The 22519-nt window shown below is 40.1% G+C and overlaps 1 protein-coding gene across 1 annotated transcript; it reads left to right on the forward strand.

Annotated features, from left to right (window-relative positions):
- Positions 1–2491: 2491 nt before the first annotated feature.
- Positions 2492–19221, forward strand: TMEM26 (transmembrane protein 26). The gene is made up of 6 exons (XM_061448974.1): positions 2492–3071; positions 6338–6416; positions 12117–12230; positions 12752–12972; positions 14010–14086; positions 16375–19221. The coding sequence occupies exons 1-6, from the start codon at positions 2881–2883 to the stop codon at positions 16788–16790; spliced, it is 1098 nt and encodes a 365-aa protein (XP_061304958.1). The 5' UTR covers positions 2492–2880; the 3' UTR covers positions 16791–19221.
- Positions 19222–22519: the final 3298 nt, after the last annotated feature.

Consider the following 22519-nt stretch of genomic DNA (forward strand, 5'->3'; position numbering starts at 1 on the left):
TAGACCTAACTCCATGACTCAGCAAAAGATTAAAAGAATAAGGTAAACACAAAGTTTTTCCACTAAGTACTCTCTAGCCCATGATCAATTAGCCTGACAATTGTAAGCTGCCAATTAGTGAAGCTATGAAAAGAACAGAATTACTGGAACACTAGTACATGTAATGTCATAGGGGGAAAAAAACCCACTTGACCATCCACTGACCCAACAATTCCCTGGCAGACTTCCTTTTCACTACGTATTTGAACAGATTTCAGATATTCTAGTTATTATGGTGTTTGTTAATTGTCCCCCATACTCCTTCAGCCAGCCTTATAGTGTTTGCATATTTAACTTTCCAGAGTTTATAATCCTTTTGGTTTTCTTCACCTGGACACCACTTCTGCTTTTTTGCAGGATGCCTTCTCGCTCCTGCAATCTCACCCTGCCAATGCTGGCTTATTTTCACTCTCTCTCAAGTTTTTCTTGATACAGTTATTTTCTCTCCACTTCTCATATGATTTATAGCAATAGCCATACACCCTGCAAAGGTTAGGTCTTCTGTCTGTCTTACTTTCAGAAAGCTTTCTGATCTGCGCTTGGTTTCCATTTTGAAGCTAAGAGAGGCAGTGTTGGAGAACTCTGGTTTGTCTTACACCTGAAAGAATTCTGAGTCTAAGCACATTAAGATCCTCATTTCAGTGGAGCTCTTCAGCTGTTACTCTCTACATCAGATCCTGTAAACCACTCAGAATTAAAGTCAAGCATTGCCCTCATGGGCTCCAGAACCTGCTGCTCCACAAACCAGCCACCGACACATCTAAAAATGTACTTATCAAGTCTGGATGCCATTTCTGCCTCTTCTAGACTGCATCACTGAAGTGATCCATACCTACTTACTTCCTTCCTCTACTAAGCCCATTGTGTCACCATAATGGTCCACTGGTCAGCTAAGCAGAAGCAATGTTCTATATTCTTCCTACTTAAGTTTGGGACTTCCACTGATGTGAAGTCTGGATTGTTCCTTAGAGAAATTACCTTGCTAAGCCATTCAGCTCCAAAGTGTCTTTAATATATACAGAACTACTATCTATCTGCAAAGCTCACCACATCCTTCCTGAATAGACGATATCATGGGAAAGTCCCATTGATCATCATCTTTCCAAGTTTATGACATCTGTGCTGTTAGAATCTCCATAAACAATTAGACATACCAGTTCCCCCATGTTATTTCTTAGACATCAAGCATTCCCACAGAAGAGTATCTTGTTTAAACAATCTATCAGTTCTGTCTGTTCCCTGTTTCCCCTTCAACTGGGTTTGACCTTAACACCAGCGGAAGGGCTGTGAACCAACAGAACTCAAGGCATGATATGGCAGCGTGGCTGTTGGCAGAGGATTATCAGTAGTAGGCCCTTGACTTGAATTAATTTTCCTTTGAGTGTGAGGAGCTTGATTTTGTCGCTTCCAAAAGGCATGCTGCACAGTCCATCTATTTACTCAGGCATTTCCTGAGTGATCTATACTGCAGAATGGCCTTTTGTTTCTCTCTTTTTCTGGACAGGGTTATTTTTAAGTAGTCACCACCTCCATCCCCACAACCCCTAAGGACGTCAGCTGGCCAGCACCAGCTTCAACACTTCACAGAGAAAGAGCCTTGGTTTTTCAGTGAGTAAAACCTGGATCTTAGCAATCGAGGAAAAATTTCTTAGGAAGGTCACAACTCTTAGAAGAATATCTGTTTGTGTTTAAAGTAGAACAGGATATTTAAAACCAAAACAGCTAGGAAATGATGATCTTTGGAGTGCCACAGTACATTACACGGACTTGATTTTTCATCTATATTTTACAATGGTATCTCTCAATTTAAGTGCTTTGGCAGTAAATTAACACAAAACTGGAACAACAGTGCCAATTCTGATCAAGAAGAATTTTCTCCTCGGTTACCCAAGTGTAATTCAAATAAAAAAGTGTAATTGTTATAAGAAACAACATAATTTTTAAAGCTATTCTGTAGTTTATAAACTGTTTCTACAGAAGATAAAGGTCAGTCTAGATGTAGGTGACCTAACAGTCAAAGTTCTCTCAATTTTTTGTATAAATTCCAACTGGCCTATTTGGTAACATTAGCATTAGGTCTCAAACTGATTTCTGGATTTCCTTACTGGGGCTCCTTGTCAGTCCTGAAGCAAAGTGTAGATTATACAATATAGTAGTTTGTCTAGGTTTCAGTTCTAGTTAGCTTTTGTATCTTCTGTTGCACGCAGGGATTCCAGTACTGAACTAAGTATACAGTTTCTGCTTTCTCTAATGCCATTTTAAACGGATAATTTTCAAAGGTCCTGGATGTGAATTATATCTTTTAGGGGAAAGGGAGACGTAAGAGGGTTTTGCAGTCTCAGTAATGCAGTGCAGCATCTGCAAAAAAAAAAATGCTAAAAAGCAAGGAAGATTCAAATTCCATTTTTGTCTCTTATCTAAAAATCTATGACATGAGAGCAACAAGCGGGGTTAGCAGAGAAATGGTGCTGTGTGAAACAAACCTCCCTGCCCTTTAGTTCTTGAGCAGATGATAGAGAGCGGCAGAAAGGAACCCCTCACGCCCCTGGCTCAGCGTGCTCAGAGCTGTGCTGAGCGCTGCACACCACTGCAGCCTGGAAGCCTGAGCAGCCTTTTTTTTTTTTTTTTTTTTATTATTCCCTCTAAAAAGTTTTCAGGAAGTCTGGGGGAGGGGCAATGCCGTTTCTTTTTTTGTTATAATGGGCCCCTTTGTGGAGATGGAAGAGATCTGTGTGCCTGTGGTGCGCACGCTTCCCAGTGATTCCCAGGGTAACTTCCCAGGGCTCCTAAAAAGCGCAGGGCCCCTGCGGTGCGGGGAGAAGGGGAGGGGGCTGCTCCAGGATGGAGCTGATGGTACTGCTCAATGCTCTGGTTACTCGCTTGCTCTTTATGTTACACTCTGTCATCGGGGTCTGGAGAGTGACTGCAGTGAAGAAAGAACCCAAGTACTGGCTGCTGGCACTGCTCAATCTTCTTCTGTGCCTGGAGACAGGGCTTACCCTCAAGTTTAAGCAAGGCAGAGGCTACAAATGGTGAGCATATCCCGCCGGCTCTGACGAGCCCCTCTTGCTTCTTTGCATGTACTACGCTGCAGACGCGAGGCTGATTTTGAGCGGCTGCAGCCCAAGAGCGGTGCTGCCCTTGCTTTGCTTCTGCCAGGCTTTCAGGGGGTTGCATTTTCTCCCCTACTGCACCTGGGGATGTGTGTGTGGTGAGGGGGAGGAAGCTGGTTAAGTCCTGGCTAGTCCATTGTCAAAGCCAGAGGGCTTTCAGGTGGGGAAGTTTTGCTGCAAACTACTTGGGAACCACTCTCTGTATAGCGCTGTGCGTGTATCCATGCTAATAACTGAAAAATGTGGGAAACGTAGCTACAGGAGAAGTACACCTCCTTCCCTGGGGCTGCATTCCCTATACCTGCTACTTCTGACAGTGCTACCAGCAGACGAATGCATGAATCAAAACTCAGAGACAAAAGATGAGCACCAACCACTCTTGCAGTACAGCAAGAGTGGCCTGATTGTTTGGATTTGAGAAGCTATTCCAGAGGGGAATTTTAACACATGAAAGGGTCCTTGAGAAATGAACAAAAAAAAGTTAGTCCTAGCAGAGTTTGCCTAAGCACATGGGCTTTTACGTGCGAACTGCTGCAGTCATCTACAGCTCATAAGCACTCGGCCAAAACAAACACTCTGTAGAAGGGAAGTGGTCATGTAACTAATTGTCAAGATTTCACTAGGACCTATATTTAAAAACTGAAACTGCAGACAGGCCCTGACACAAACCTAGGACCATAAAAAAAAAAAAAAAAAAAAAAAGAATTATTAATAAAAAAGCCACAGAGTATTCCAATGATCTTAAATTTCTGCCCATTGCAACCTGTCAAACTCATTTTAACAAGCAGTGTTGTGTGACACTTTATACAAGTGTTCCATGCTTTAAATCTGAATGTAATAAAATCTGTGATAAAGTCTGGGACACAGGAAAATTTAACAATGGCAGAGCTCCAAATGTACAGTTATGAGACAGAGGCAGATTGAGCAGATCCGATTCGCTAGAGAGGAGACAGCAGCAGAGTTTTCATGAAGAAACTTTTGCTATGGCAGCTTTTGGAAGTTCCAAAGCAACATAGCTATGGAAAGCAAGATCCATTTTAGATGATGAATACATGTGCTGTAAGGGCTAAATTTAGCTAGAAGGAAATTTTGAAAGTAGATGTGTTCCAACACTTTAAGCCACATGGTAAAATATGTTCATAGGTAAGAACTGTAGACAAACGGACAGCATCTCTTTCCGATAACTCTGCTCCAGTGGAATACACTCACATTCAGAACAGGCAGTAACACTTGCATTTTTAGAAAACACCCCCATAGACAGTCACTGATCCAAGCAATGGGCAGACTGTGCCACAGGACTCTCCTGTTTCCAGGAGCCTCATATTCTCTCCATTTATTATTGACAAAACACTCACTACACCAGCACAAGAATTTAAATGGCACGTGTGGAGAAAACAGTATTACTGTGGGTCTGGCCACTTAATACTTCCTCTAGATGGCTCCTTCTGAAATAAAGGCAGAGTTAAAGCCTCTGTAGTCTCTTGGCCTGGTGTGTTATCATTAGCTCAGCGTTGCTAACCTGCCAGCTGGATAGATTTTTCATGTGCTATATGAAAATACTAAAAATATAAAAAAAAAAATCTATAGGAAATACTGCAAAGTGTGTTATTTCTGCCATTTGAATGAGGTGTGTTCTCTCAAAAAAACTCCGAACCAAACAAACAACAAAACAACCCCCCCAAAAACCCAACAAAAACAAACCCACCAAAAAATGCAACAACAAAAAACAACCCAAAACCCAAACAAAACAAGAAACCCAGCCCCATCCTAGACTAAAACCCCACAAAATCACTTTTTTAAAACAGAAAGCAAAAAACCCCACTGCCAAAACCGACAGCACACCCTCATCCTCAAAAATAATCTGAATCCCCCACCAAAAAAAGCCCCAAACACACACACACACACACAAAACCCCAATCCCCTACCCCCCACCCCAAATCCAGTCCAGAACTATTTTAGAGGGAATTGTTTGAAATATTTCAGAGCCACGCAGCAACCCAGTAATTTTCCCAAGCAGCAGTTTTGTTTTGTTTCTTTTTCTTTTCCTTGATACTTAATCTCCACTGGAAAAGTCAGGGTTACAAAAATAAAGGTACATTCAGGGTAGGAACAAACAATAAATACAACAACGTTTGACCAAACCATTGCTGTGGTTACATACTTGTAAGCAATTTAAATTCACTGCAGGGTGTGCCAATGACAGGATAGAAGCAAGCAAGCAAGTATCCTGAGTCTGACTCCACTGCTCTGTCCTGGGCCATTACATACATGCAATACAAAGGCTGCTGTGCACCTCAACAGCATTGCAGTTATGCTCACTGCACACTATAGCAGAACTAGATGGAACATGAGTGGCATTAGACCTCATTCCCACTCTGAGAGGATGGGAATTTAAAAAAAAAAAAAAAAAGAGAGAAAAATCAACAAAAATCAACAGCCCAAAACCCCCCGTTCTGTGTTTAGTGGGAAAACATCTGTAACCCTCACAAAAGTCAGTGCTTGCAGAAGGAGTAGTGGAACCTCTCTACCACTTCCAAGTAAACTCACCTGAAGAAGCTGAATAAAGCTTCACCATCACAGGTTGCATAGAAGACTGTGAGGGAGAAAAGAGCTAGAGACAGGAATCCTACAGAATTATGAAATTGCCAGCAAAAACGGGGAAACAAGGCCAAGACCCATTTTCATAAACACTTTTAGCCTGCACTGAAAGACCTGCTGAAGAAATTACTGTTTTAGGCAAACTGATGCTATTTCTACCTTCACTGTGTCAGTGCACAGGGTTCTGATCAACAGCCTTTATCCCCGCATCACTCAGTGAAGGGACTCAATGTATTAATTCACCTTTCGTGAAACCAGAAAAAGCATGTTAGCTAGAGGGTTTTTTTAATTTTAAGTACAGAGAATGCTGTGATGGAAATACAAGCAGCAAAGTGTCTTTGGTTATTCTTATCAAGAGATCTTAAACTTCCATGTGTGATCTTAGATGGATGTACAATAAACCTGTGATTCATAATACTGATAGCATGAAGAATTTGGGAAGAATATCAACTCTTATTTGCAGTTATCCTATTTCTTAATAAACCATATGGTAGGAGGCACAAGATACTTCTCAATGCAGATAATGATAGGTATGTGATATTTACAATGCGATATAATACCAAGCTATCTTCTATTTTCTTCCACAGGTTTTCACCAGCAATATTTTTATACCTGATTTGCACAGTACCATCACTGTGGCTACTAGAAATTCATCATGGGACTCAGGTATTTGTTATGAGAAAAGATGGACTGATCTGAAATTGGGCTGGATTTGGGCATACAGACAGAAATCTGCCAGGTCTCTATTTTATACTGGTGGGTCTCCCAACCCAGCTACAGCTACACTATGGCTACTGCGCATTCCTAGCTAAAATTGAGACCATTTATTTGCATTTGTCTGGGGAACAGAGGACTAGAAGTTTGAAAGACAGCCTTTCACCCCCAATTTACCAGGCTGAATCTTCATGAGGATGGTGAAAGAATTTAATTGCTTTAGAGGCCTATGTAAAATAAAGTACAAGTTTCACAGCCCTTACAGGCAGATATCACAAATCCAAGCAAGCCAAAATTGAGACAGGTATCACTGAAAGAGGTCTTAAACTCAAATTGCCTCATGTTTCCCTGAACCTAGGAGAATACTCACAGATTACCACCACAGATAGCTGGCGTGGTAATTTGTCTGTCAGTGTTTACATCCTTTCTTTGTGCTGTATAGTAATCTAAGATGGGGTGTCTGGATTTGAATTCAGGACTAAAACACATGGTAAAATTATTAAGACAATTGTTCTTTTGACAGATGGAGCCACTTAGGGCCAGAACAGAGCCAGTTTAGCTCAGCAGCTCATGTTGCGTGAAACACCTCCTCATAGGCTGCTTTCAAGCCCCTGTAGCGCTTCCATGTAGTGAGAAGGGAATTCTGTTTCTCCCAGAATTTGCACATGTGCAGTACCTTACATCCACAACAGAAAAGGGCCTGAGAGAAACAAGAGCAAAAATAACAGGAAAAAAAAATACATAAATTAGACTAAGAAGACCTAGTGCTTCATTTTCTCTTTGGAAACATTGTTACAACCCACAGAAGCATAATCAAATATTCAAAATTGTGTTTACACTGAAAATGCCTGAGGCTTTTTCTAAGTACAGCAGCAGGAATTTGTCTTCTTGTTTTGCCAGATCTCCTTAAACAGTCACAGACAGGTAATGTGGATATTGAGAACATTTGTCATAGTTAAATCTCATCCAAGAAACAGGCTAATTCTGTAGTCAAAGGCAGCAGTTTATTTCCCAAAATGATGTTAGAACATGGCATACTTTGTTCTTATTGATATACTGCTACTGTGAATTAAAGAGGGAGTATATCAAGTTAACAGCTTAGTTTATACCTGGAGAGACAGGATAGAGAGTTCTGGAAATACAGAGTATAACAGATTCAAAAACAGTACTTCCAGAAGGGCAGCAGCCCTCCTAATAATCTCAAACACAGCACCCAGACTAGTACTATTCCTGATACTAATGTATTGCTGGGAATTTCCTTATTAAAATACTAACAGAACAGGTGATTATGCAGTTGCTAAATTCACACGTTTAATGTACGTACTATGAAAACAGTCTGTGGTCTTTAAAGCAGTAGAACTTTGATCTCATGTTGGATTTTTAACAGAAAAGGACAGCTGCTTAGGTTGGTGCTGTTACTTGAGGTCTGTGCTAATATGCAGCCTCTCTTCCTGAGGACAGAGGCAATTCTGCCTGAGTACTGCAGAACTGGACATAAGTAATACTATTCATATACCAACAGTGAAATACTGTCTGCATAGAAACTACTGGTTTGCAGTAAAGTATTTGGGGATGAAATACATGTTTGGGAGAGACCATGAAGTAAACTGAACTATACTGAGTGAAAAAGTTGCTGTCTGCAGAATAGTGGCAAGAAAATTAAAACCATCTGATCCATTAAAAAAACCCCAAAATTATTAAGAAAGTATGAGATCTCAGATAAACAAATTCCTGTTACCTTTTCAACTCTGTCATATCGCTGTGACAGAAAGTTATAACTGACCACCTTTTGCAGGTCTTACCTGACTACCTGTGCTGTAATGAGCATAGGCTTTCCAGTCAATAAGAAGATAGATACTTGGCAAATAGTTAAGTACCTTAACTTGAATATTCATTACTTCCTTAAAATGTCAGTGCCCTTTCCCTTAGCCTCATTGTGAGGTGAGATTCTCCTATCAGCTAAAATTCTAGTATATCACTCTCCTAGAAGAGATCTTACATCTTTCACCTTTTCTCTTCCCTCCCATACCTATTATTTTCCTCAATTTGGAAATCAGCTTAAGCAGTCTTTTCCTGCTGTTTTACTTTTCAGCTGTCCTATACCACCAAAATGAAGCAGTCACCGTTGCTTTGAATTTCTGACTTCACACATGTTGCCATAGTGATGGCCACTCTGTTTCCAGCCAGTCACAGAGAAGGAGAGGGGTACCTGTTGCTTGGCAGAGGGCCTGCTTCAGGGAAGGGCTAGCTTCTCCCTTGCCAAGCCATACATTCACAGGATTGAGGGTACTCTGCCTTTGTATTCAAGTACCAGTTTCACTATTTCAATGCTGGACCCATTGTGAAAAGTTTTCGCTAACCTCGGTTATATTTGTGAATGAGGGATTGTGAATAACACGCAAACAGAAATTTGCTGAATGAGCTCAGTTTCAGGTGTACCCCATGCACTGACAGCAAGCTCTTTGCAGGCCATATATTAGGACAACATTATGTCACGCAACAGAATTTCTGGTTTGATTAGGTATTTATAAATCAGACAAATGTAAGCTACATGTCAAAAGAAAAAATGAAGTAAACCAAGCTAGAGTTTATGCAAAATGTGTACAATTTCTTCCTGTTTAATTTTTGCATGGTTAAAAGACTTAGGCATTTTTGTTCAGCTATGCACACAGTCTTGATACCCAGGAGTAACCTAGGTAAACCACATTTATCAGCTGCCTGTGAAATTTAGCATTTTTCCTTGCCACATTCCCATTAAGTCACTGCACATATGTAATTGGCTAGGCAAATATGCCTGGCACCAGCAGTCCTATTTATATGCATATACACAATGAAAATAAAGGCTCTTCTCCAAACTTCCAAGTGAATCACCACCACGATCACCACTTAATAAATATTCAGAGAGAAACAAACCAAAAAAGATATGAACATACTTAAATTAAAAATCAGGAGCCTACTTAAATGACTGGCTTTGCAGATGCGGTTTTCCATTTCCTGTCTACATGCAGTTGAGAAGAGATATGGACCCGGCCCTGAGGAGTGCCATTTGGTCAGAGTTCATGGAGCCTTGCACTGAAATAGTAACCCTGCCCCCCTCCCTGCTCAGCTTGAGTAGTTGCAAAAGTTACGTGTCAGGAACCTGCAAAAGGCACTGATGAAGTGAATTAAGAAATATTCTCCACACCTTTGTGCCACTAGGATGGAAGGGGGTGGAAAAAAAAAAAGAAAAGGGAAAAACTAAACAACTGAAAGAGCCCCCTGCTCCCTTGCAAGCCTCATATACACTGTGGCATGCTGCTTTCCTCCACCTCTGTCCAGTGCTGCAGGTTGGTGAGTCCGGCAGCTCCTCTGCCTTTTGCAGAGGTTATACAGACCAACTGTGAGAGCTGTCTGCTCTCTGTTGTTGTCACAGGAGAGCCATGGCATCTGCTAAGCAGCAAACATGCACCTTGGAACCCACACAGTAAAACTGCTACAGGCTCCTATTTCACTCCTCTTTCAGTCTCCCAGTTTACTTGTTGGGAATTCTCACAGTGTCTGAGAAGGGATGTTCACCATCATACACATACAGCACACAGCTTGCCCTACATGGCTCCTGCCTCAAATTTGGCAGATTCATCCCTGAGAAATGGGGCTTTAAAAAGCGAACAAGAAATCTCCAAACTCTGATGTGACATTTAATGCAAGTTCATGGCTCACCTCCTCTTACCTCTGCCAGACCAGGCAGGGGAGCAGAGGAGTGAGCTCAAATGCAGACCAAAGGCTGTCAAAGTAAATTAGCCTTCCTCTTCCAGCACAAGTTAATAACTCATTTGCTCTACCCAGACAATTTGTTTCAAGGTAGATTTTAACTTCGTAGTATTCTGGGGTGGTTATGCCAGTTACGCAGTTTATGGTTTCCTCAGCTAACTGTGTCGCACTGCCGGTGGGAGTTACTCAGAAAGGCTGACTTTGACCTCAGGGGCTGGCCTCCATAGGCTTTAGAATTTTCTACAGGCAACAGGTAAAGATATTCCTCCAGAGCACCAGTTAAATTTTGTTTCTGAAACATCCTCTGAACAAGCTGTTCTGTCTCTCTCCTTTGGTTAAGGGGCTAACCAAGTGAGATAAGCCCAGCAAGGCTCTAGCCCTGCAGAGTAGCAGCCCCTCCATCTCACTCTTTCCATGTCCAGAACTTTAGACTTTCCTCTTCCACATGGAAATATCATCATCCTTACATCCATATGAGGATCTTTCAAAGCTTTCACACCCACAATCCAAAGGTGGCAAGCATTCCATTTAAGAGCCTTTACCTCCAATTACAAAAGCAAAAAAGCCTGACTTTTTTTGCCACCAGATTTTTCAGACCATGGGAATTTGCTCCATTTATTTATGACAAGAAGCAGCATTTACCCAGATACTGAGCAACATTATCAGGGACCAAATAAAGCATCAAAAGTAGAATCTGAAATTTGCTAGAATGTGACATTTGCTGGAAAATGTTGCCTTTATATTGGCAGGCATTATGCTGAACAGAGCTACTCAGTATGCACTAGAACACATTCTGATTGTTGCATAAAATCACTCTCCATGCAATAAAATGGTGGGGGGCCCAGTGGAGAAATGCAAATCATGTGTTCCCTGGCACAAATAGGATAGGATAAAAGTCTTTAATAACAGCATGGTTTGATTTTCTAATTATCCCTTTTTATTACAATGCAAAGAGATGTTAAGGGATTGCTATGAAGATAGAATTTTAGAACCATACCCAAGTTGCTCCAGGGCCAACCTTGTGTGTGAACTAAGAAGGGCCGTGCAGCACGACAGACCTACTGGTTTACTGCAGGTGATGTAACAGTATGTTTTAGCCAACATTCTATTTGCCAGAGCACTGGGTACTTGGAGAAAGCAAAAATACTTGTTTTTTCTCTGCTCTACAGGGGTAGGCAACAACACATCCATTTTTCTTAATTATTCCTGTATCTCACCTCTCACATCATGAACCTCCTTGCAGAATAAGGCTCAGCTTATTTTGGGGGGGAGGGGGGTGTGGAGGAGGGGAGGTGGGTTTGGGGGAGAAGTGGCAGTGCATGGGTATGTGTAGGAGGGCAGAGAATACAATCCAAATATCCCACCCCTACTCTGTTCATTGCAGCCTAGATATATATTAGATATATTCAAGATGTATACTAGTTATATACTAGACAGATTCAAGCCTGAATATAGAGACTGGCCGGGACCATAAACCAGCAGACTGACCATGACCAATTCTTACCCTATGTCAGTTTTTTTTATCTAGACGGAGACTACGTAGGAAACTCTGCAGCCTGCTTAGGAGAGCTGCAGGCAGATCGCATTCAAAGAATGCCATCTTAATGGCACAGAGATGTCACCCACTCCATCAGTCCTTGAATTTACATCCTCTTCTGCAGTAAAATCCTATACTTTCTCAGGGACCTACCAAAACATCTCTCCTGTCCTCATGAGAGGAATCCCTCTCTTCTGAACAAGAGGGGAATTATATGCAGGGTGAGCATCTACATTTGCAAACACTGGCCGAATTTCACAAATGAACCTTCTACAGTTCAGCAAAACAGGACTCTCTCAGCCACAGACTGCATCTGCTCCCTGTATGGGATGTTTATGCATGTGTGATGTTTTTATTCACAACAGTACTGTGGTAATGAGCCTGGAGCAGTTCAGGTGAATATCAGCAACCAAGACTTCAATCAATCCAGAGACAGCAGTCACGGAAGTGAGGGAACAGATCACCACATCATTCAAACGGTGGGACACCTTTTCCTATTCCTAGTTAAGAGCAATTAGAGACGACTTGTGTTTATTTGAGCAGCCTCCTCATGCAGTGAAGAATACTAAAAAACAAGAAAAAGAATAGTTTCAGAAAACCATATTGTGAAAATGATGTACAGTGTGCTTCATGCTAACTACTGTTTGTAGAGCTAGTCTCTGTGTGAAGTGGTGACTCTCCTATCATTATGTTCCAAATCTCAGTAATTTTAAAATTTAGAAATTTAAAAAGTGTCTAGATCATGGTTCTGCAAAGGGTAATGCTCAGGTGGCTGAAAAATGAGAACAGAAAGAGCAGTACTCAAAGAAGACTTGCTATTCATTACCCAAAGTTTGTATTAATAGGTCTTTTTCAAATTATGCCTGCCACATAAAAATTATTTGCTCTAATACAATGTGAAGGAGAACAAAAGCAGCCTTAAGGGTGAATACAGTCTCTGAAGGTATCTATAATGTCAGTCTCCTGAAGATACAGTATCTTCTTATTGTCTTTTAAACAGGCTAAAGTCTTTGTGAATCAGCTCTCCACAATCTGTGAGACTGTATGGACACTGGCCCTACACCAGACTTTTCTACTGCTGCTAGTAGTTGGGAGATGGCTTCTCCCTATTGGAGTTGAAATCACCCGGGATCAATTGTCTCAGCTGCTTCTCATGTTTGTGGGAACAGCAGCAGATATACTTGAATTTGCTAGTGAAACTTTGGACATCGAAGACGTTCGGTAAGGATCATTTGCTGACATTAATAATTTGTTTATTGCAAGATATTTGTTTTGTATAAAGATCTGTTTGTGCACTCTTCAGTGTTCAGACTGGTTGAGCTGTTATTTCCCACAGAAAACAGAAGGCTACATTCAAGGCTGTGTTTTCCTGCTCTCACCTTTCCCTCTGTAAAGCACGTAACAGTCCTAAGAGCTTTGTTAGGGATTATACTTCTGTTGCCAGCAGAGAAACATATCATCCATCACAATAAAAAGGTACAAAGAGCCAAACAACTAGCATAACTCCCATGCAACGACAGTTCTTGCAGCTACAGGAGCTGAAACACTGGATACACAGTAAGCCTCTTACAGGTTAATGAATTGTTTTAGACTAGCAAGGAAGCAACTAGATTTTGCTTTAGTGATGCATTATCCAAGTTACTTCTTTGATTATCTCATTTGTACTTTCTTCATGATAGAATGACAAAGTGTTCAAAGATAAAGAAGAAAGGGAATGGCATAGTCTGGTGTGAATTTTCAACACTGTGATCTCCCCCAGAGGAAGTAAACTCATCTCCCTCTTGCAGCACTGAGAGATGAGCTATGAACATTTATAAAGAAAAAGAATCACAGAAGAGTTTCATCCTCTTTTACATATGTACTATTATATATATATTTTTTATATATCAAATAAAAGGTTTTAAAGCAGGAAAAGAGGTCCTTCCACTTGGCAGAGAAGCTTCAGGCTTGCAAGGAATGTGTAATAACTACAAGGGAAGAGATACCTCCTCTTTGAGCCAGAGATTCTATTTCCATATGCTTATCATTATAATCTTAGCATCAGCTATTTAATGTAATCACACAACTGGGACATGTAGCCTGAACAGCAAAAAATTCCTTGCCAAAAAGTACCTCTGTTTTCCTTAGTCTTACCGGTAATCAATTGCTGTTTTGCTCAACTAACCTTTGAGTGATATTCCAGATACTACAGCAAACATTTTTGTTATCGCATAAGAAAACTTCATCTTCACTGTTATCACTTCTTTCCTCTCCCATAGGAAGAATTATGCTCTCATAAATGCAATTCTTGCTGTATGGACGTGGAGTATGTTACAGTTTCCACTTGATCTTGCAGGTTAGTTCTTGCACATAGACAAGAAAAGAGAACAAATGCTTTAGGTTTTTGCTGGCATGTCTTGTGGCTGTACACATGCTACAGGCTATACCAAGGACTTCTGGTGGAGAGCAATTTATATGACAATGATGGCTTTTGAAGTTTGTCCATTGTGGTTTCATTGCAGGAAACACTTGTTTCTGGCTAACCTCTGATCTCCCGGATAAAACTCTCTACTTTCAGAAAAAAATGGATTGCAATATTATATTAAGCATCTGCTCCAATTGCCTGTTACTGCCTTAAACTTCTTCGTGCAAGCTCTTGAGTTAGATCTAGTCTATTATAGCTCAAATCTGGGTAGGTTACTAGACCCTTTGGAGATACAGGCAATTGTTAACTACAGGGAACAGCACAGCCAAGGAAACAGATGTTATCAAAGGAGAAACTACTTATTCACAGGGAACATAAAGGACTATATAATGTTGGGACTGTACACTCTTTATCTTAAAAGGCCCAGCATTCAGCCAGTTTGAGTTTGTATTTGTGCCTAGGCAGAAAAGGCTTCCCTATATCCAAGAAGAATCATGAAAGTTGCCTCAATCATCATCTCTTCCAACCACTTTACCCTCCAATCACTACAAGTTTGCAACTTAACTCTACCAGTCCAAAGATACATTATCCTCACTAGCATCATATATAAAATTGCACACTAGGCTGACACACTGACTAGAATAATAAATGAATAAAATAATAATGAAATAATTATTCCAGGAATTTTTCATTAGCCTTTTCTTCAGGGACAGCACTAGGTTTTGTTTTCAACACTGGAGTTCCAAAAATATTTCAGCATTTCAGCTCAGCTGCTCACCTCCCAGAAAAAAATAATGATGCAACCACATTTCAGATACATCACAGCTAAAATTCCTGTTATTAGGGAATATATTCTGTTAAAGACATGTAATACTTAGGTTTAGAAAAGTTCATATACATCACCACTACACAAATAAATTCAAACAGTGTTTAAGCAATTTTAGCATTAATTTAAGTGAAGTAACCTCTTGTACTGTGCATTTTTTTTCCTCTGGCTATTGCTTTTCTGCTTGATATACAAGTTAAAATCAAATTATAGGACACATGTTGCCGTGATATTTACTATGGTTTCAGTTTATCTTGGGTAGCTTATACAGTTGTACAGATAGTACTTTTTATTCAAGTGTCAGAATGTTTACTCACAGCATGATGTAAAATAGAAGGTTTTAGGCACTGACTGATTAGGCAGTGCAGTTAGGACTATTAAACAGCAGTGGTGCAAAAACATTAAAAAATTAGCTGCTGCTGAAGCTTTGCCTAATGGATTCAGAAAATTTCTACATTCTACAGCTAGTTTTCCACTCAAGGCTCATCTTCTTCCCTCTTCCCTTCCCCCCCCCCCAGCGTTCACTCAAACAATAGAATTGTTTTGTTGAGCTGAAATATTTGGCAGTTGTTACTGCATCACAAGTAGCTATGACTTTTAAACTAATGAAAACCCACTGCCTGAGACACATTCGTTAAGATACATGCATTTTCATAAGAGGCAGCCATACTCACCACACACACACTCTTCTGATGATCATTCTCTAGACACCATGTCACAAAGAGCATTTTAGCCCGCCACCATTTTTATAGTCAAGGGGAACACATTCATGCAAGTTCCAACTGTTGTATGCAATTTCACACCCAGAAGGCTAAGAATGAGTAAGAGTAACTGTGGCTCAATTCTTCTATGGCAAGCAGCGACTACAGTTTCTTCGTATCCATAATACTTGATATTACCCTGCACTGGCATGACTTATTCTTACTCTGACACATGAAAAAGGCAATGGCTATCTAGTGACTTTGAAAACCAAGGTCTTAAACAACCTGGAACAAATTGAAGTTCTGTAGCTCAGCCTATTCCAGTTCAGCATGGTACTTTGTTGTTTTTTTTTTCTTAAAGATATATGTTAGCCTAATACGTTGATTTAACAGAAAAATGCTTGGGAAAGTTGTTACAGAATGATTAGGTAATCTACTTTTGTTTAATGTTTTAAAGTATATAAATGCTGATAGCTTAGTGGGACAGAAAAGGGGAAGCGGGTTTGGTCCTGTCTGGCAGACCACGTAAGTATCTGCTTAAGATAAGCTTAGTGTGTTTTGCTGAAACAGATTCCAGAAATTGGATATGCTTTCTGTTGAATTGTTCGTAGTTGAATGCATTTACTTCCCTTTAGGCCAACCCTGGCTCAATTTTAAAGACTTGTTTTAACATAACTGTGTTTTATTTCCAGTACAGCATATTGGCTGCAAACCAACTACATCTACTAGGCGGATCCCCAGCCTGCTGCTGTGCAGGTACAGTGCAGAACTGTGGAACATTGGGGTCAGCCTTTTCATACAGGATGGTCCCTTCTTCATTGTACGTTCAATCCTGATGGGCCACTTCAGAATATTCAATCAGATGCTGGTGTTTTTTACAGCTAAGAATATCTTAGTTGTGACTCTACAATTGTATCGTTTGGCAGTGATAACATTAGACTTCCGCGCTACCATTCTGCAGAAGAGCAGAAAAGGAGAAGTCAGCTGTTGCCCATGCGAGCCTTATAAAACTAGTACTCATGCTACCACTGACCAAGATACTGAAATGAAAGAGTTTGTTGCTGTTCCTCCAAAAGAGGAAACCCAAGCTCCATCAGAAGATAAGTAGCACAGTTATTGACTTGAAAGAGGTTGCATTTCCCACAGCTTCTTCAGAAGGGCTTAGCCTATTTCTGTGAACAAATACGCCTTCAGTGCATAAGTAATCTCTTCCACTAAGAGATTAATAATTTCTTCTAAATTGTAGGGGAAAATTCTGAAGCAAACTCATAGAAATGGGCCTTTTTTTTCCCCTTTTTTTTTAAAATCCATTTGCATAGTGAGTTTTGACTAGTTCCCTATTATATTATCCAGAGGTATTTTGTAGCCATAGTTTGTAGTAGCAAGAAAGGTCTGGCACACTAACAAAATCTGTTATTTTTGGTGGCACTGTGCTAACATATGTACTTGCATGTATTTGTATAGAGGGACAAGTCTATCCATTATGGGAAGCACAGAATCACTTAGCTCTGCTTGAATGGTCTGGGTATAACTAGAGTGTGATGAACAATATGTTCACCGTGTATGGGAGCAACTTCAGCAGCGACAACTGTGCAGATATGCAAGTGAAGGGAGATAACAGATTTCTACTGTTACTGTGACATCTAAACATTGCTCATTCAAGAAATTTAAGCAAATCTTCATCAAATGTTACCTCATCCTTGGCTGGATTCAATTAAGAACAATGCAGCACCATTACAGTGCATACACAGGACTCTTAGGACTTACATGGACTGAGTAACCCAAAACTTACAACTACAGAACACAAAAAAAAAGCAGACCTGCAGATCATTAGAAGACTACAGCATTTGTCTCAGGCATTTTCTAAAGAGGTACTTGCTTTCTGTTCCCACCAGTTAGAACAACCACCCCCCCAAAAAAAAAAAAATAAAAAACCACCCAAAATATTTGTCAAGACTTCCTCCCCAGTTCACTGTGCCTGCAGTTGAAACAAGTTTTTAAAATGTCTCAATTTCACATGATTTTTAAACGTGCCTGACTCGAGCATGCAATTTAACTAGAAAGAAAATGGCAGTGCTTAAGTTTGAAAAGACAAGCTAGACAAAAGGATTCAGGCTTGTGCTTCACATTCCTTGAAGCACCACAAGGTCCCATGATAAAACTTGAGAAACTGTCTGGTCTGTTGAATGTCAAGATCCATTTTTAAGAAATGGCTGATAATCACTGATTTACTACTTTCACATCTGCAGTGAACAACATAGGGACAAATTGATTTCTCCCAAGAACACACTTTAGAGCAGTGTAAGACCATTAACTTTGTTGAGCTTATCTTATAGAAGCTAAAAGATAAGTGATTTTTGAAAGTTAGCCTAAAAATACAGATTTCTGCATCCATTCTAAGAGCCATAAAAATATGACAAACATGAAGTGACCTAATTGAGATAACTTCCCTTATTAAAAAAATCACAATTAAACCTTAGTTTCTAAAGCCTTGGCTATCTCAAAAGAGAATCTACTTTCAGGAATTACTAAAAGTGTTTCTGCCACCACTGCAGGAGTCATATGCTTATTTATCCATAGCCTGATAAGCAATCATCTGTTTATGCTTTAAAAGATTAACATATTTAAAAATTCTATCCCCCAAACACATGAACTGTGTTCATACTTGTGAGCTGTTACTGTTCTATGCAGGATCTGGCACTTCCATTACAGAAGAAAATGCACAGACTAAACGAAGGAAGTCTTATATACATCATAGCCCATTTATAATTTAGTTATAATGTGCAACACCTCCTGCTTTCCTTATTTTGGGCCTTTTTCCAGTAGAAATTTACTAGATGGATTTAAGGTCCTTTCCAACCTTCACCATTCTATGATTCTGTGATCATTTGCCATGGCATTGTGAGGTAAACATACGGAGAGTTGAATGCGACTATATTTGGGATTTTAATTGAAGTATCGAGGTAAAAAAGCTACAGTGTTGCTGCTGCTGACCTGTGCTGTCTAAAACCTTTCACACTAGGGTGAATTTAGAGTCACTTGATAGAACTGCAACACATTTTTTCCTTGTTCATGCAAGGCAGAACTACTCGCATTCGTTTTGAGTTTACCACTTGCTGATATAGTAATTATCCTGTTTAAAGGATCCTTTCTAATTAATTTGGAGTGTACTGAGCTTGCTAGAACATCATTTTAAATTCATCAGCACAAAAATTGCAGGATGTACTTCTTTAAACAACTGCCAACCAGGTTCAGCCTGCAGCAAATGCAGGATCCCCTGGGGTCAGCAATACAGACGCTACAGCAGGAATATTTTACAGAGAACTATATTTCCTGGTCTTCAGGCTGTTCCGTTTTAAACAGCAGTAAAGCTTCTAATCAGATTTAGTGTGAGAAGAAAGTTCAGTGCTAGGTTGTTACTGCTAGATCCCATTCCTATTCGCTCACAGACAAAATAAGCAGTGATTTGTATTTGGACTAGATTTGGACTTTCCTTTTCCTCCCCACTATCAGGGGTGATAAACAGATCGTTTAAAAACCCTAACAGTCAAACAGAACACTTAAATGTTAGGTAGTCTACCTCCCCACCTGTGTACAGAGGGAATCACACATGCCAGGCAGCCGCAGGAATGAGATATAGTTCCCTCTACTTAACTGAAAAGCCTGCAAACAGCAATTAAAGAAGTCTGGTAGCTTGTATGTTTGGTCACATTGGCAACCCCCTGTTGCAAGCCCGCCTTACCTTTCTCTTGCAAATTTTTTGAGAGGGAGGACTACAGCACTGTTGTTTCCCAGCAGGCTGAGTCAGCTGAATAAGCAGCTGGGTGTGAGGAGCCGTTGTCTCTTCCTGCAGCCTCTCAGAGCTTTGCACTAGGCAAGAGGTAGAGTTGATTTTCTTGAAGATTTGCCAGCACCTGTGGTGTATCTAAAGCACAACTGATGTCACGCTTGCTATTCAGGAAAAGCTGCAGTAAACTTTTAGACAGAGAAAATTCAAGCCTTCAAAATAGAAGGATTTCAGAACATTATTTAACCATTATTTACTTGAGTCAGGAGAATTACATACTAAATCTGTTCTGCAAGTAGATATCTAACCATTTACTGTTGTTTATTCTAGTTTTTCCTGCCTTGTCCTTTTAGATTATTCCATATTAAGCCTCATTAAATGTTTTACTACTTGTCTTTTCCTGTGCTAAAATGCATTCCTCCTTTTCTTTGGACGTCGGCTCAAATAAGATCATAGCCCTGAGCCTGAAAAAAACCCACCAAAAACAACAATCCAAAACAAACCAGCAACCTGCATTATTTTATTGCATTCCTCTTGGTATTTGTACTGTATTATATTCTCTGGGACCATGTGGAAATGGAAGAAAATGTGCAATTACTTTTAAAAAATTCCAACTGTATTTCGCAAATAAAAGGCAGTTACCTCAGGCATAGCTGCCAATTTATTATGTGAGAGCTGACTGTTATATGTTCCCATTAATTACATCTTCCACATGCTGCTTATCCTTTCCATCCTTGTAAGTTAATTACTTAGGCCAGATTCTAATGGCAGCCATTGCTTTGAAAACCCAAAGCAACTGCAGTGAATTCTGCTTCATTCTGGATAGGTTCATCTTTACTCACAACCTTTGTCTGCAAGTATGCCACTCACAGTGTTAATCCCAGAGAAGACGTGTTTAATATCTTCACACAGGATGCATTTAGATACCTATATACCCCTGGCAGTGCCTAATAGATACAGCTTTTATTTCTGTTAACAGCGTGTTAGATTGCTGATGGAAACAGTCTGCAGATGTCTATAAAACACTTATAGAAATACCTGAACATTACAAATACCTTAAAGATCAGAGCTGTAAATACTAAGCATACAATATTCTGAACAATACACTGACTGAAAAAAATAAAATGTATGAGTTCCATGGAATATATTCTTTCCATGCACATTTCCTCAGTTGCATGAGACCTATCCTCTCAAAACCAAAGAGCATTAGAACAGAACACTAGCATCTAAACTGCACAAGCCTGCTTCTCCGGTTCTGTGTCAATGGAGAATAGGCAAGCTTTGAAAACAGCACATTGAATAGTCCTTGGCCCTCTTCATTTTGGGTCCAATTCTCCATCTTTTTCCATGCTGTTCTCTTACCTTCCTTGTGAAAGGAAGGAAAACAGAATATTCCTAATCTGTAACGGTGAGACAATGAAAGCGGTCATGATGGCGGAAGTAGTAGAGATGTTTGCCCAAGACTGGTCACTGCACCAGCAGGGAAATACAATGATTCAGACCCCTAATGAAATAGATATTAATGACTGAAAAAAATCACATGTGAGCTGTGTTCTGAAAACCCTTCCTGGCCCTTCAGAGGCAGCATGAGAACAGTTATCATCAGCCAGCATTCCACTCCAGCAAGCTGCTAATTCGGGAATGACAGTGATTCTGAGTCTGTCTTTTGTAAAAAGCTCCACGCAAACTTAATTTGGGCTCGCTTGGGTCCCATGCTTTCCTTTCAGACTGTGTGGGTGGGAAAGTGACATAATACTAAAAAAAAAAAAAAAAAAAAAATTTCAAAAAAAAAAACCACCACAAAAACCCAACAAACCAAACCAGAACTTAATGCATCAACATAAGCTCGTACCTCACCTACTACATGCTGCTGTTCTTTCCTTGTTTACCTTTCCAGATGCTTTCTGGGCCCACCTCCCACATTTCAGTACATGGACAAGAGATGCTAAACACTGAACTTCCCACTGCTGCTGGGAGTCTTTGCAAAAGCACAAAACCATTCAGGCCAACCAAAGATTAAGAGCCAAGCCTATTTCTTCCTGTTAAAGACGAAGGTATCTACAGCTGCCAGTTTCCTCCATTTGTTTGTAGATTACTACAGAGAGAAGATTGTTTTCCTGAGTAGTCTTTCTGTAAAGGACTAGCTTATTGAAACAGCAGCATCATTTCCTGTAGCCCTATGGATTAGTATCTGCTTCAAACAATCTTAAGGTCATACAAAGTTTGAAATGAGGCTGTCAAGCTGCAGGAAAAAGATACAGTTGTTGAAGGGTGGCGTAATGTAAAAACGATGCCTTAACCCAGCATTTTTAATTCTGGGGGGTGGGAAAAGCCTCCAAGTTGAGTAAAGAAGGCCTGCATGGATGTCATTTGTAATAGCAGCTTGGAAGATGTGAACTAAAAAACCCCAATACTTTAAAATCTTCAGCCTCCTATACATCTAACTAACAGTATTCTGAAACAATCATACAGGATAGATGTAATCACAACTAACACGCAGGCCTCACCAAAGACTCTAGAAGAGGTATAGAGTGCAAGAAAAATAGTTGAGAGTTATTATTGAGAATCATCTAAGATGAAAGAAACCAATGCTTCACATTTGAAGAATGTGTTAGGCAGGATGCCAGGTAAAATTAAGTCCAAGTGCTTCACAATTTTAGACTCCTGATAGAAGTCGCAAAAGCTTGTCTTTTACAACAAACTTGGTAGAAGCTTTGTTGGGGCATCTTTTAGGATTGCAGGAGACACTAATATGCTCAGCAACTGCAGTACATGAACCAAGACAGCTGTCAGAAGCTATAACCCACTGCAGGCCTAATCCTGCTTTCAGTAAGAATTCGCAATGCCACTGCTGAAGATCACTGCTATGTCTTCAGTATTACTAGAGAAACATAAAACCAGGATTCATTTTCTCAGGCAACCAATTCAAATATTTTTTGAAGAGATTTATCACAACTCCCAAACTAGAATTCTCTCTTTTACTCATTAGAGGTCAGCTCTTAAGCGGTAAGCCTTCTCCCTGAGGAAGAGCTCTTCCCCTCGCACTTTCT

The sequence above is a fragment of the Pezoporus flaviventris genome, unplaced genomic scaffold (genome assembly GCF_033815535.1).
Source record: "Pezoporus flaviventris isolate CSIRO_AGI_PZ_B2104156 unplaced genomic scaffold, CSIRO_AGI_Pfla_v1 ptg000001l, whole genome shotgun sequence".
Lineage (NCBI taxonomy): Eukaryota > Metazoa > Chordata > Aves > Psittaciformes > Psittacidae > Pezoporus > Pezoporus flaviventris.